The sequence below is a fragment of the Martes martes genome, assembly GCF_963455335.1.
Source record: "Martes martes genome assembly, chromosome: 6".
In the NCBI taxonomy this organism is placed as follows: Eukaryota; Metazoa; Chordata; class Mammalia; order Carnivora; family Mustelidae; genus Martes; species Martes martes.
In genome coordinates this window covers 83,862,735-83,878,505 of record NC_137893.1, presented here as the reverse complement: position 1 = coordinate 83,878,505, position 15,771 = coordinate 83,862,735, and the positions used below count along the sequence as shown (strand labels likewise).

The 15,771-nt window shown below is 45.5% G+C and overlaps 1 protein-coding gene across 2 annotated transcripts in view; it reads right to left on the bottom strand.

Annotated features, from left to right (window-relative positions):
- RNF8 (ring finger protein 8) overlaps positions 1–15,771 on the bottom strand; it is a 31,829-nt gene continuing 16,058 nt past the window's right edge. Inside the window, exons 4-8 of one of the 2 annotated variants that reach the window (XM_080805843.1) lie at positions 13,984–14,046; positions 11,249–11,338; positions 9,091–9,198; positions 6,730–6,934; positions 1–501 (exon numbers count right to left, since the gene is read on the bottom strand). In XM_080805843.1, the coding sequence (XP_080661969.1) occupies positions 485–501; positions 6,730–6,934; positions 9,091–9,198; positions 11,249–11,338; positions 13,984–14,046 (483 nt within the window). In that variant the 3' untranslated portion in view covers positions 1–484. The remainder of the gene's footprint in view (positions 502–6,729; positions 6,935–9,090; positions 9,199–11,248; positions 11,339–13,983; positions 14,047–15,771) is intronic. The other variant, XM_080805844.1, reaches the window with a different exon arrangement.

Here is a 15,771-nt window from a genome sequence, read left to right as displayed (position 1 = left end):
TGAGCAACCGATAGGCTTTACATTTTATTTCCAGGAAATGACATCTTGTTTTCACAAAGAGGTAGGCCATCCTCTCCAAGAGAGGCTGCCTTGGCTTTTAGGGGCAGCCATAGGGGTTACACCCAACCTGTCCAAAACAAATGTCAACTGAGGTGCTTCTGAGGTACCCAGATGATAACAAAAACAATAAATTTAAAAAGCAGAACAGAAATACATAACCCATTCAACACACAGTGAAGCAGTATATCAAGTACCCGGAAGCAGCCCTCACAGGGAGTACCAGCATGGCCTCGGACAGCGGTGGCAGCGCGGCCGGCCAACACGGAGGCTCATGAGGAGGACTTCCTAACTCGGTCTCTGTCCCACGTGGCTCCGTCCCATGCTCTATCTCAGAGCAGCTCAAGACCTGGCCACAGATAATCCTCCAGACCATCCCAAGCTCCCACTGCCTGGCAATCCCTCGAACGCCCCTGGAGCGTGGTCTTCAGGAGAGTCTCTTTGCTTGGAAGAGAAAGAAAAGAGAATTAAAGGAGAAGCCTGTATTTCCCTGGCCTGGCCCCCCTGCTGCCATCCTCATGTCACGCTGTTCAGAGCCTGCTCCTCATCTCTCCCAGAGTAAGAGTTCAAGGCCCATGAAGGACCGTGAGGTCCTTCGGTGCTGCCCTCCTCGCCCCCATGGCGTGCTCCACTGGGGTTACACTGGCTGCCTTGCCGCCCCTCTGCTCCCCCCCAAGAGTGTTCTCCCTTCCTGTGGCCACTGCCTCCAGGGCCTTACTCCAGTACTGCCCTCTCTCTGCGCCTTCCATGACTACCCTACCAAAAATGGCAACGATCACTCTCTGATCCCTTGCTTTTTCTTGTAGCACTAATCACATCTAACTTACTAGATTTTCGCTTCTCTTTCTATTCCTGGAAACTACAGCAGCACTTGGCACAAAGCTGGCCCTCAATGCACACTGTTGAAGGACGAAGGAATTATATACATAGCACTAGGCAAGGACAGGAGGAAAGGGAGGAGGTAGGAGGGATAATTTACTGCTATGTATTGTTTCTGCTTCCTCAATCCGGGCAAGCCGGGATCCTAGCCTAAGAGCACAATAAAGCTACCAAAGAGACAGTCCCGTTCCCTGAGACTGAGGTCCTGAACACTTGGTAGGAGGACTGACAGGATTATAAAATCCTACTCTTCTCCACTTGTGGGCAGCCTTGGAGAGCTGAGAGAGCTAAGTGAGTCTCCCTTCCTTGCAGCTAAAGCCTCACCTAGTAGCACACAGAAAAATAAAAAAGCCACAGGAAAGAAATTCTCTTGACTCTCCTCAAGCAAATTGCCTTGCCCACCCTCCCACATTAAACCCTTCTCTCTAGATAACAGGATGTACCCTCCCACTTTTAGACACTAATTCCCCCATCTGTTCTGTGCATTCCCTGCCCTGCCCTCTCCTGATTTCCAAAGAATCTGGCCCTACCCACTATCTCAACTTCCCAGCATCTCCTCCTCCACAGGCTCAGCAACTAAACACACTCAGATCTCTCATGTCTTCAAAATAAAAAAACAAAACAAAAACTTCCTCTTATCCCACCTTCTCCTCCAGCTATGGCCTTCTCTTGGTGCTGTCCCTATGTCTTAGTGGTAACCAAATTTCTTGAGGACCTTGTCTATCTTACTTTACTTTCTAACCTCACACTCATTCTCCAATTCACGGCAAACTAGCTTCTCACCCCACTAGTCCCCCCAAACTTGTACTAGATAAAGTCATCAATGTCCCACACTCCTGCTACATCCAAAAGGCAATTTGTCCTCTGATGCCCTGCTTACTTTTATCCCCAACACCTGGCACTTAGTAAGAACTGAGAAGGAAAGGCCCAGATGATAGGAATCAAGGAAGAGATACTCTTTGTGGTTGGTTCTGATTCAGGTTTCATGGGACAAGGGTAAAAGAGGTCTAAACTCTCTAGAGTAGAAAAGCAGAAAGCAATTCAAGCAGATGTCTTAGCCAGGAATAGGAGCATGTCTGGTCTCATCAGATTTCTTAAAAACCACAGTGGCAGGCAGTCGGGCAGGATATATATCCAGCTGGTGCAGAGAAGCCTCAATGATGATGCACCTAATTCTATGACATTCTATGGGGGGAGGGAGGAAGAAGCTTAGTCAGTGACCCCAGCCACTCTCTGAGATTAGTTCATGGAGATCTAAAAATGCTCTGTGTTCATCTAGAGTTAAGTGTAGAAACCAAGAAACTCTCAAGGAAAATCTGCTTTGGTTAATAACACTCCTCTGTATTTACACAGGTGGTCTTCTATAATAAGAAGTTCCTGAAAGTGTATGTCTGTAAAGGAAATCATAAAGTCACATGCTCGGGAAGGGAGAATCCATTTTTTTAGAGAACCAAAATAACTCTATGTTATCATTAAGAAGACAAAAGGGGCGCCTGGGTGGCTCAGTTGGTCCAGCATCCAACTCTTGATTTCTGCTCAGATTGTGATCTCAGAGTGGTGGGACTGACCTCTGCCTCAGGCTCTGTGCCTCAGGCTCTACATTCAGCACGGAGTCTGCTTGGGTTTCTGTCCTAATGTCCTTGCCCCGCTTGTGCGCATGCGTACATTCTTCCTCAAATAAATAAATAAAATCTTAAAAAAAAAAGTCTAAAGGACTCTAGACTCTGCAAGCAATCTGAGGTTCTAGGCTATCATGGGCTGCTACTCCACACACGGCTATTAATCCCACAGGTGACCTCTACTCCAATCACGGTCCCCTCCCCCACTGGGGGGACAGTTCCTGTGCTGCCCTTATCGTTTCCAACTATGCATCTGAGATGCCACAAGACTGATGGGGGAGACGCCCATCAAGGGACAAGGAAAGGAAGGACAACAGACAAAAAGAGAGAAGGAAATGAAAAATAAGGGGAAAAAATGAGAGGTGGTGATGGAGAAATACAAAACAGTTTCTAGGAATAAGTCTACTAATTTTCTATCCCATGACAATTTTGCAAAGGAAGAATCTTTAAAAGTCAAAAATTTAAGAGTTCAGTGTTACAAACTATTTGCATGCATGCCTGTGGACACCCCAGCCCGTGGCTACCTTGCTGAAAGCCATTTTCCCCTAGATGAACTGTCCTGTGCTGGGCACGCATGCTGACTTCATGTGCACGACCCTTCAGACTATCTAGGGGCAGGGCTGGGTGGATTCAAAGTACTTGCTAACAAGTACGCTCTGTGGATGAGCTCAGCTTGCCAGACACCATTACTGCAGCCATGCCCACATACTCCTTTATGAGGCTCTGTCTTTCAGCAGAGGGTGATGGGCATTATCAAGGAAAACCTTACAGCTGGGCAGGCAGATACTCTCTTAAGTGACTGCCAGTTTCTCCTGTCCCATGTCTGATCACTCTCCTCAGAGCCCACAGGAAACTGGCAAGAGCCACAGGCCCTGTGGTCTGACCTGAGTCTATCTCCCTAGAGACCCTCAACCTCTACGGGGGCCTCTGTGTCACAGATTCAGGAAGCTGTGGTTCATAAACCTTTCTTCTCACCTCAGCATACCTAAAGGCCACAGCATGCTCCCACCAGTAGCCTTGGTTCAATGTGATAGTATCAAGGGAGCCAGGGAATGTAGTTTGAAAATGCCCCTGGACTGAAAATCACTGTTCTAAAAGGACCAACAATTTTATTTCTAGGTAATCTGCTTTCTTCTTTTCTGAGCACAACCCAAAGAAACTGCTAGGGAAAGCTAAAAGTGAGAATGTTAACACTCTGTCAACCAACCAACATTTAATGAGAACAGAACAAACAGAAGAGGGGGCGTAGCTGACAGAAGACTCTGCTCCAGCACCCCACCAGCTCCGGAGAGAGATCCTCTGCAGGGAATGTCAAAAAATGTCTTCCCTTCAGAAAATCTCATGTCAAAATCCCAGAGAGCCACAGTTATTCATGTGACAAGCACTTACTAGATGTCTATTATCTGCCCCAGCTCCAGAGCATCCTTTTTCTAACACAGGATCTAGTCTCCAAGCCTTCTCCTCCTCTCCTCTGTATAATCTGGCCTCACAGAGTTTATGAGGGTCAGTGGCTCATCAGTCATGTGGCATCACTCCTCCCACAGGGATATGGAACTAGAAGACAATCACCAGCCAGGGAGGCCTCACAGAGAGAAGGGTTTTCCCTCCCCGAATCTGGTAAGAGCAACCCCTGCCCGGGAGGCAAACAGCCCTTCGGTGGTATCTGAACTCTGACAATTACAGGCCTGCCAATCCTGGTTCCCAGATCCTAAGTCAGGTCCTTTTTCAAATTCCCATGCATTGGGGATTAAAGCAGCTTTCAATTGGCAAGGAAAGTCGATATATGAACTGGGAATTTTCTCTAAACCTCATACTGCAGACCAGTGGAGCTGCTGATGGCTCTGGCACATGTTTACCTAAATCAGGACTCAGAACCTTCTCTCTCTGTGGAGAACTCCTCAGAGCTGCATTTGCTACGATAACCATGGAAACGGAGACCAGTGTCAGCGCCCCTCCCGCCAGGAAGCACGGCAGGGAGGCCGCTTCAGCTCACCGCATAGGCTCCGAGGGTTACCAAAAAGGCAGAGAGGCACCCTCTGTAGCCTCTGGAGGGAGAACGGTGGGGGGGGGGGGGGGTCTGATGTGATTTATTCTGCAGCTATAACTCTGTGTGAGGAGAGCCAGAGGTGAACTTTGGACACGGAGCTCTTCCTTCCCTTTCCAGTGCTGCATGAAGCCATCTATGGCACTTGCACACATGAGAAAAAACCCAGTCAGTGGGCTCAGTGAAGAAAGTATGTGGGTGTTCCTCGTGCCCTGCTCCAGCACACTGCAGCTAGAAGGCTGACCTGGGTTAAATCTGGGTCCCGGGTCATTGTCCCCTCAGAAAGCATTTACCACACCTCAGCGGAACACTTCACAAGTTGGTGGCTGTCCTCACTTACTCTGGCACCACGTGGACATTCTGTCACCTATGGGCCATGAGGAGGCACTGCTAGGAACACTGCACTGCTTCTCGTGCCTCTATGCTTTGTTTGCGCTGCAGCCTCTGCTTGGGAAGCACCGGCCTTGGGAACCTTGAGACTCTGTTCAAATGGCACTTCCATGAAGCTTCCTACTGTACCTCCGCCTGCCCAGGCCAAACTGACCGCCCGCTCCTCTCCAGTGTCTCAGCACTCTGGCCTGGAACTCGTCCCACTGCCTCCCTGCCTTTCTCCCTTCTCCACAGACTGAGGGCTATGGGAGCTGCAACAATGCCGTCTGTATCTCTTTAGTCCTGTGTGGTATGTACTGTTCCTATAATTGCTGACAGTGAGAAGTGAGGGGAAAAGCAACGGGATTCTGCCAGAATCTAGTGGCTCCTGCGAGGTAAAAGATCTGGGAGGGCCCAAACTGACAAAATCTATGAGCACACAGCTGTCATTGGAAAACACTTGGGTTCCAAAGAATCACCTGAGGGCTGTCCCAGCCTTCCACAGGTCAGAATGCCTTCCTCGGCAGAAGAGGCTCAAGGCCACTTCCCGCTCAGCAGCTACTTCACCTGGCTCTGCACAGGCTTGCTGCCTCGGCTTTGGCTGACCAGCCAAGTGCCAGGGTCACAGAACAGATGCCTACAGATTAGTGGCAGATTCCCCGCCCTACTCAAAGCAGCCGACATCCGCTGAAGGGCTAGCAGGAAGGAAGTAGCAGACAGAAGATCCTACTCTGAGCAGCATGGCTTTTAGGGCTTGTTTCTCTGGACTTGGAGACAGGTACATTCAGAGACACGTTGAGTCTGGGTTACCAATGGCTGGGTGGTGGTGGGGAGCACCTGTAAGGGCAGTGAGCTTCTGGGTCTTCTTCTCTGCTCGGCCTTTATGTGCAGCCGACTGACATCACAGCACCTTGGCTCTGATGTTCTCCCACAAGGTAGTGCTGTGCTGGATTATTAGAGGGACCAGATCCACCCTGCTTCTGGGAGCTCTCACCCCTGGCCAAGAATCAATCCTTTTTCCTCTCCATTAGCTTCCTTGTGCCTTGCCCCAGGATGTATCTTTTGCCACAAAAACATTTAAGTCTCAAGTGGAGGGGCTCTGCAACCCGCAACACAGCAAGCTCCAAGGGAGATGGGATCACTTAGTTGAATAAGTGGATATTCGCCAAGGAAGCATGTTTCATTAGGGGAATTTACCCACCATTTCCCCAACCTCTTTATCCAAATTCTCTCCAACTGGGAGACAAGCTGGTAAACATATTAGGATCCCCAAAGATTAAATTTATCTAATCTGACATCATGTCCAATTTGTGTAATTAAGCTATGACTTACTATAAAACACGTATTCTCACCAAGCATTCTCCAATTTGCCAATCTCTGACTTGTTCATCTCCTGTTGATAACGGTGTACCCAACCCAAGGTTTTTGCCAACACTTGGACAGCAACTGAACTGTCTTGGACAACAGCACCATCTAGTGATCAGTACAATAAGCCTTCTGACCGTGTTTTCCACCCACACCCATAACCAAGGTACATACACTTAAGACTCCCCCTTCCCTACTACTCAAATAGGCGAGTCCATTCTCCCTCAACTCTTTCTACAATGTTCATTACCTTTAACTCTCTTTCCTTTTTTCCCATTTCTCCCTCCTCTTCTTTAGTTTAAGAATCATTTCTCTCTCTTCCCGAACTAAAAAAATCTGCTTAAGTTTGTCAGTCTTCTGTTGAGGGAACTCACCTTCTTATTCATACCCACTTACCTTTTCGTTCCCTAATGAGGACAATTCGTCGTTCTTTCACTTCTGAGCTCAGATTATCTACCATCTTATTAATGCAATTATCCAGAACCAGGGAGTGGGTTTTGGACTTGATGTCCTTCCGACAAATGGGGCATTCTACCTTCCGCTTCATCCACTCATTGATACAGTAAGAGCAGAAACTGTGGGCACAGTTCAAGGTGACAGCCTACAATGGGAATGCAAACACACACATCAGAACCATCATGCTTACTTTTCCAGGGCTATTGTGATCACAAATCTAGCACAGGAGTTCATTTCCAAGGCCAAATGGAAATTTAACCCTAATCCCATCTAGAGGCCTTACAGATGGTATTAGAATTGTTCTTGGGGATGGGAAATTTTAAGTCAGATCGTTCAGCTTCTTTCTCAAAGGTAAGTTCATAGATGTAGGCTGATTGGTCTGTCTTGTTCCACCAATTCAGATGACACTGCTAATGCGGCTTAGCTACCTTGCAAACAAACGTCACTGGATACAAGTAGGACTAGTAAGCGTGTGAATGTTTGGTCCACATACATCACTAATTCTCTCATGGAAAACAAATGTATAACCTGCTGATGGTGAATCAGAGCTTCAATTTTAATAGACAATGGGGAGCACATTCTGAATACTCAGTATATAGAACAGTAGAAGCATCATCTATACTCAAAAGAAACAAAAAGACAAGGTGCCTGGGTGATTCAGTGGGTTAAAGCCTCTGCCTTCGGCTCAGGTCATGATCCGACGGTCCTGGAATCGAGCCCCGCATGGAGCCCCGCATCGGGCTCTCCGCTCGGCGGGGAGCCTGCTTCCTCCTCTCTCTCTGCCTGCCTCTCTGCTTACTTGTGATCTCTGTCTGTCAAATAAATAAATAAAATCTTAAAAAAAAAAGAAACAAAAAGAAAAATACATATAAAGACAACTAAAAAGGCTGGGGGAAAAAGAAACTAAAAAAATGGAAAAAATGTAATGGGTTCACGGACAGTGACTGAACCCTTAAGTAAATAAGCCTGTGAGAGGAGGGAAAGCAGAAGGGAGTCTAAAGCTGAGGAACTCCTCCAAGTCATTCCAATGGTCAGATTTCTGCCAGGGCCCTTTTCACTTCTGAAAATATAAACCGTCCTCTTCATTACATTTGTTTATGTACATCTCCTAAAATACAAGTTTTTCTGAGGCTCAAAAGTCTTCATTCCTGCTGTTAGGACAGAAAATACCAGAAATTATACATTTTTCAAATGCCAAATCAAGCACAGAACGCCAACTAGGAGATATTTTGTTAACTATATGAGATAAATCCTCACAAACAGGACTAAAAACCTGTCTGATTAACATAAAACCTCTTTTCAACACTGACTTTACAAGGTGACCGTGAAAAGGTCAGATGGTCTATGGCAAACAAGGCACAGGTCAGGTTGTTTGTCTCTTCTACGTCTGTGCAGATGTTCCGGGTGGGGTAACTCATCACCCAGCCCAACGCCCCTTCCCTTGCCTTCCTCTAGCAAAGCCCTGTCAAAGCCACACTGAGTCTCTCCAAAGTAGGCAATCAAATGACTAGCAACTATGGCAGAAACGATGACCTGAAGTCAAACTGGATCCAAGCAAAAGAAACAGACCTGCCCTTCCCAGGAGGCTAATACACTCACCCTCCCTATAGACTACCAGAGAGAAGGAAGGAGTGCGTGCATACACTCTCCTTTCTAAAGAAGTCTGGAAAGCACTGTCCTTTAACAACTTGACTTTGAGATGAGTGGTGTAAGATGAACTGGTCACAAATGATAGAATTTGTGACAAATAAAGTCAATGCAAAAATACGACATGATAACAAATGGAAACCTAGGAAATGTTTTTGTTTTCACAGGGAGCCTCAGAGTGTCCCTGAAATATGTTCCACTTGGCTGCTGAATTCCCAAAGTGACCACACGTCAGTGACATTTACCACCCTGTTGAAGGCTGCACTATCCGCCCACTCTCAGCTCCACACCCATTTAGAGTAAAGAGAAGCTTTGTTGAGCAACTTTACTCGGATACTTCAAAAATCTAATGCCATATGGCCCCATTTTCTCCCAACAACAAAGAAATAAAGGCTTTACTGCAGCTAAAAATAGCGATTGTACCAAATAAACACTCAACAACAGACGAAATAAAAAGATCAGTAAAGGTAAAGAAGACCACAAAAAACAAACGAGATATGGCCACCTCTCAGGTCACTTTGAGGTCAAATAACTACAATAGATTCCAAGAATAAAAATCTCTTCAGAATGTTTCCCTGTAGCAGAACCTGTACAGCTGAGGCTCTGTTCAGGGTTGAGAGGAACAAGAAGGCACAAGCCACTGCTTGTCATTACCTCAATGAAGTATTCGGAGCAAATAATACACTGGAGCTCATTCTCTAGCACGTCATTCACGTGGCTAAGCACTTCTTCCTTCTGTGCCTGTACCTTCTCCTTCTCTTCCTGCAAAGACACACAACCCCAACCCCACCTGTCATTTGGGGAACCAAAAAGAATGCACAACAGGACAGGGAGGAGTATTAACTATCTGGAATAGGATTTGGGAATCCAAGTAAAATATTCAAACTGGTGCAGCAATAGGAGAATGAAACCCTTTCCCTGAGAGTTACGGTTTCTCACCACTGCTCTCTAATATAGGGCACTGTCTGCCTTTCTTTCCTCTCTCCACTTTGTGTATTTGCATTGTAGGTTCTGTCTCCTTTCCCAGAACTAACAGAAGATAGCATACTTACCCCACCTTCCACCCAAGATTAGAAAGAGGCATTATGTATCCTATAACTAATAGCAGTTTAGGGGTGATATAAAATCATCCCAAGCAACCAAGAATTCATTGGACACAAAAGCAGACATGAAAAACAGTCCATAGAGGCAGGAAGCCTGAATTAGTTTATAAGGTCCCCTGTGTTCCTTGCAGCTGCCTCTTCTACAAAATGAGGATAACACTTATACTCCCTGGAGGCAAGAGGCTGAAAGAGGGCCTCTTCCAGGGTCTTCGGGATCCAAGCTTTATGATGTTTGCCACCCCTCCTCCTACAGAGGTCTGCAGTCCAATTTCCTTCTGTTTTCACCAAGAGGTCAGACCCTGCTGTGGACACACTTTTTGGGAAGGATCCTAGGTATGTTCTCTTAAAGCAAATATTTATTTAAGTCAGCACCTCATCCCCTAAGCTGGAAGTGTCAAGAGCCCCTGAAGGGAAAGGTAAGGCCATTTAGGGTATATCTGAGTAACTGATTAGTTTTTCATCTTTTATTGTCACTTCTAATCAAAGCAAAGACCGTCACACTGCCTAGGGCAGCAAAGGATCTGGACCCATTTTAACTAGAGTCAAGTTCCCTGAAAACTTACAAATTGCTAGGTTTAAAAAGATGTGGTTTTTGGAAGTTAAGAAAGAAGGTACTATGTGATTTAAACAGAGGATCTCAAATCAAATCAAAGTTGAGCCTCCTCTTTTCTGTACTCTGCTCCAGGTCTGTCTGTGGAGAAGGGTGGGCTGAGAGACGCAGTCAATCTCAGACATTAAGTTCAGGTCAGAGGCTCCAAACTGCTGGCCCGTGGACTGGATCTAGCTGGCAGATTTGTTTAGTTTGGCCCTCATGGTATTAAAAAATACAACAAAAAAGCCTTGAATTTGTTGCTAATATTTAAAATTGAAACAATTCACATAAACATTTGGATTTCCATCTTCTGTGGAAAAGTCAGAAGCTCTGACAACAGTGGGCCTGCGTTTCTGGATGGCAACAACTGGCTGCAGCAGAGAAGAGCTGCCTCTTGGGGACAAGGTGGGCAAGGGGGGTGGCGAGTGCCCCTTGCTGGTGTGCCTCTGTCCTCACAACTTCCTACTGTGGAGCCTGCACACAGGTCACTTCACTCACTTCTACTTTCAGTCTTCCTTGGTGAGCACCTGAGTTTAGAACCCCTAATTTAGGGGCGCCTGGTTGGCTCAGTGGGTTAAAGCCTCTGCCTTTGGCTCAGGTCATGATCCCAGGGTCCTGAGGTTGAGCCCCACATTGGGCTCTCTGCTCGGCAGGGAGCCTGCTTCCCCCTCTCTCTCTGCCTGCTTCTCTGCCTACTTGTGATCTCTGTCAAATAAATAAATAAAATCTTAAAAAAACAAAACAAAACCCTAATTTAAGAATTCCACTGATGTGACGTGGGAAATAATGACCTACAGTCATCAGGACGAACTGTTTCTTGACTGTATCACCCCTTAGCCTGTGTCAGCGAAACACTCTGAAGGAGCGTCTACCACCACAGCCGAAGGACGAGACTGCAGGATGAGTCTCATTCCCAGTGTTCCGCTTCTAAATGAGGGAAGGAAAAAAACATCAGGCAGACCCTTCCATAGGCCTGAATAATTTTACGGATTATTTCCCCTGAGGCAAGGAACCACCATAATCTCTCTCTTCATTCACCAGAGCAACCCTTGCACTGTTGAAAATGCTGAGTTGCGTGTACTAACCAAATTCTAAACCTTCATCTTCCTTCTAGTACCTTGGTCTGTTCCAATTCTTTGTTCTTGGCTTGAATGATTGCTTCAAAGTCCTTCTTGCTGCGATTTAGTTCTTCCATTAGAGCCCGATGCTGCAGAAACACGGCAGATACATGATCAAGATGAGCTTATACTGCATCATTCGTTTTAGCCACACAGGAGCCTGCTCTCTCCTTCAGTGGCTTTGGTTCAAGGGATCAATGGATTAGCAATTTTAAGAATGCCTTTGTTCCTTCAGGACAGCCCACTTACCTGCTGGTTTTCTTCAGGGAAGGGGGCAGCTAGGGAGGGAGGTCATCAAATCCATTAATCCCTCTGGGAGTAACCCAACCTCAATGGCCATCCAAATCAACTAAAGAACTTAAACTGCCTTCCAGAGAGTCTGATTCTGTAGGTTTGGCTGGGGGCCCAGGAATGTGCATTTTTTTAAAAAAGCCACCCAAGTGATTCTGAGAACCAGTGTTCAAGAGCTGGTAAAGTAATCGGAGGCTATCCAGCACTGGGAGTGGCTTTTAAGAATTAATCAGAGAGAACTGGAATTTCTAGATTATCATTTTCGTTGAAATAAAAAAGCCCTTTAACCTATTTATTCTACAAATCACATACTACGTGCTTGTAAAGCAGTGCTGGCTGAACCCTGCCTGTGTCTTCTGGAAGCTGGCATACTCAAGAGCTAACAGCTCAATCATTGCGACTAACTGCCTACACTGAATGTCAAGAGATTCTACCTCTATGAAAATTTCTGAGCACCCTTGTGCTTACGTATAGCTTGCACTTTAATTCTCCCCTCAAATCCTTTCTTAAAAAAGGTGGAGGGACTCCTGGGTGGCTCAGTGAGTTAAAGCCTCTGTCTTTGGCTCAGGTCATGATCCCAGGGTCCAGGGATCGAGCCCCACATTGGGCTCTCTGCTCAGCAGGGAGCCTGCTTCCCCCGCTCTCTCTGCCTGTATCTCTGCCTACTTATCTCTGTCTGTCAAATAAATAAATTAAATCTTAAAAAAAAATCTTGTTTCTTTAAAAAAAAAAGGTGGAAAAGCTAAGTATTTCTGAAAAGATATTACTCAAGAAACAAACTTTAAAATGTGTGGTCTCCCCACAAAAAGCAGTTATATCGGAAGGCCCGGGTATTCATCCTGACCACTGATTACATGTATGTGCCTAACTTACTCATCTATAAAATGGGACAACAGGTACCCCTCCTACATCAGTGTGAAGAAAAAGAAAATAACAGGTATGAAAGCATTTGGGAAAATTTTTTTTTTTTTTTTAAAGATTTTATTTATTTATTTGACAGAGATCACAAGCAGGCAGAGAGGCGGGTAGACAGAGAGAGAGGAGGAAGCAGGCTCCCCGCTGAGCAGAGAGCCCGATGCGGGGCTCGATCCCAGGACCCTGAGATCATGACCTGAGCCGAAGGCAGAGGCTTAACCCACTGAGCCACCCAGGCGCCCAGCATTTGGGAAAATTTTTAAAGCTCTTTATAAATACAAGTTTTTGTAACTGCCTAGTACATAAAAAAGAATTGCAACAGAGGGACTCACAGGGTGGACCAAAAACAACCACTGCTTCAGTTGAGAGAGTGGTATGTCCCTAGGCATGTTGTTATAAATCATGACCTCAAAGTATCCCATTTTAGTCTAATGAACAGAAACTAGCCAAGTACCTCATGCTTAATGTTTTCCCATCTCTCAGGACAGGGTAAGGAGTTGTGGGTACAAGGTAGTCAAAGATCCCCTGGGGATTTCCAAGTAGCAGAAAAATGATATTTTCAGTCAATATCAAAACAATATCACAATAAAATTTAATAATGCTCTAAATGAGAAATATGCCTACTTTCCCACCTTAGAAAATAAACCACCTTAGAAAATAAAATTCCAAAAAGACTGAATTTTCACCCAATTCTTTTCAAGGCTACTTGCACACCCCTTAGGGAAATCAAGGCAGGCATCCCCTCAAAGCTTAACAATAATACAGGGCTGTTAGCTCTCTAAGAAGGTTGGGAGTTAGATATGCAATAAAAGAACATAAGGATAAATTCTCCTAAACAAATTCTAATGCAGTTGCTCACTATTCTCAAGGAGATTTGAACTATCCCACTAATCTCCTGACAAAACTTGCGTCAAACTACTGATCATAAACACATAAAGGACAGAAGGTAAAGCAGGTTTAAAATATGCAAAAGAGCTTCTAAAAAATTATCAGATGATAGTCAAGTTACAAGAAATAAATTACTGGCAATCTTTGAGGGGAACTTTATTCCTGTGAGCCTTGCCCTTTCAGTAAATCGCTATGTTTTGCTGACTGTTAAGTCCGCTCTCAACCTGACCTAAAACGCTTAATTGGAACATTCTTGAATGGTTTCTGGATGGCTTCAGCTCAGGAACAGGGAGGTAATAAAGGCCCTTGCAGGCCCTGGCGGCAAAGTCATAGCTTGAAATTCCCCTCTGCTGCCCTCACCTTTCTGGAAGTGCAGCCACTTCCCCCAGAGAGCCTCCTAATTGCTATAGGCTCCGTCCCATCTTCACTAGAGCAACGTCTGCTCAGATTAAGATGTAAGTTTTCATGCTGAGGTCTGGCATGTCTGTGAGGCCAAATCTCCGACCTGACGGTGTGAGCAGCTGCTCTGTCTGCAGACTGGAGATGCTACGGAGGTGTGTGCTAAGCAGAGGAGGCAGCCAGTGGCCATGGGAAGCCCCAGCCCGCTATAATCTCAGTACAGTGGCAAGAGACGAGTTACCTCCTGCAGAGCCTGGGCCAGCTGTTGCTTCAGGTCCTCTTCTCCTTGCTCCTTCTCCAAACCCTGCAAAGCCAAAAACAAAATGGAAGGCTTCCCTACAGGGAGGAGGATAAAAGAAACAAAATCTAGCAATAAGCAGAGCAGTCTGGCTTCTGTGAGCATCTGGAAACAATAGGGGGCAGGGAGCAGGTGGAGAATCTCCTGTTTTACTTCCAGCAGTTGGCAGTAAGGGCTTTGAGCAGTGCAAACTACTCAAAGACCGCATACCTCAGGGCTGTCACCTTCAAGCTACCACTCAGGCTGCTCTGGAGAGAACCCCCGGGGTAATACTGAGTCTCCTTCGCAGGCTAACACCGTGACTCCCAGAAAGACATAAACTGAGAGCTTCGAAGCCACCAAATATCTAAACTCAGATATGACCCCCTAGGTTGACACTCAAAAGCTCCACCACATTTCTTCCCTTGATTCTGGCTGTTCTATCTCTTACTGTGAGTCTCCACCACTTCTACCCCATAAACTGTTTTGCCTCCTTGCTGCAAATTATGCTCTGTTTTCTCCATTGGCCCCTTCTGATGTGGATGCTTTCCACATCATTGTTTCCCTATGTCCAGCACCTTCTACAAGACCCTCTGCGCCCTTCCCTCTTTAAGAATTACCTACCCATTTAATATGCCAATTGGAAATTGTTCCCTAATTTAAATATATATTGACTTAAAACTGTCCTGATTATTTTACGTGTATATCTCATCTCTTCAACAAGACTTATTTCTTAATGGCAAAAACCATTTATTAAGCATCTTTATAACCACCTGAACTCCAAGTATTGTACACCAAGCAATATAAGTGCTCCAAAAAAAAAAAAAAAAATCTGTGTGAAGCAGTTACAGTTAAATGAGTTTCTGAACAAGTAGTAGGAGTAGAATAAATCCTTACGGGTTGGTGGGAGAGGGAAATGCAGCTCATAAACAAAGGACTAGATACATTTCACCATGAGCTATTTATATATGACCCTCAAATACCCTAGAAATTCTCTAAGCCAGTCCTTTCTCCCTTTACCATTTTGATACAGAAAAAATTTTTATAGCGACACCTGAAGGATGATCAAAGCAGTCACAAATATTAATTAATAGTAACTCTTGTTCCCGAACATATTAGCTTTTAAAGAGGGTTCTGCTCTGGTGAAGGTGTCGTACACTAAATATGTAAAGACGAACTCCCTCTATTGACTTCAAGAACTGGTCCAGGCTGGTAAGGGAAGCAAAAAAGTACACATAAGCAAGTACTGCATACCCTCAGAAAGACCTGTTTAATCCATGGCCTTCACTCATGCTACCAGTTCAAGGAGACAGCAGAGATTAGGAGGAAATTTATAAATTGTTCAGAAATAAGCCAACACTACTGGTTGTTCCTTGTCCCGAGCAAAGTAAACAAAACAGAAAAGCTTATCCACTTCAATCCTGATTGGTCCTTTTTATTTCTAAGTCAACAATGGGGAATTCTTGACATTCAGTATTACCTGAACAAGTAGGTGGGAGTAAATGTGTGCTTCTTGCCAGACGGGAACTGACATTTTGAGCAGGGACCAGGATCAGCTCTAGCCTAGGAGCTTTGTGCAAGAGCTTGCAATCTAAGCAAATGACTCAGGGATGGAGACACATTTGGTCTTACTCTGACACAGCTAAGACAGTCATTATTCTACCTTGCCCCTAAAGGCACTGGGAAAGGTGGCTTATCACTCAGCCCAACAACTGACTCATAGTATACCTGTCTCCTGCTCAGGATAGAAAC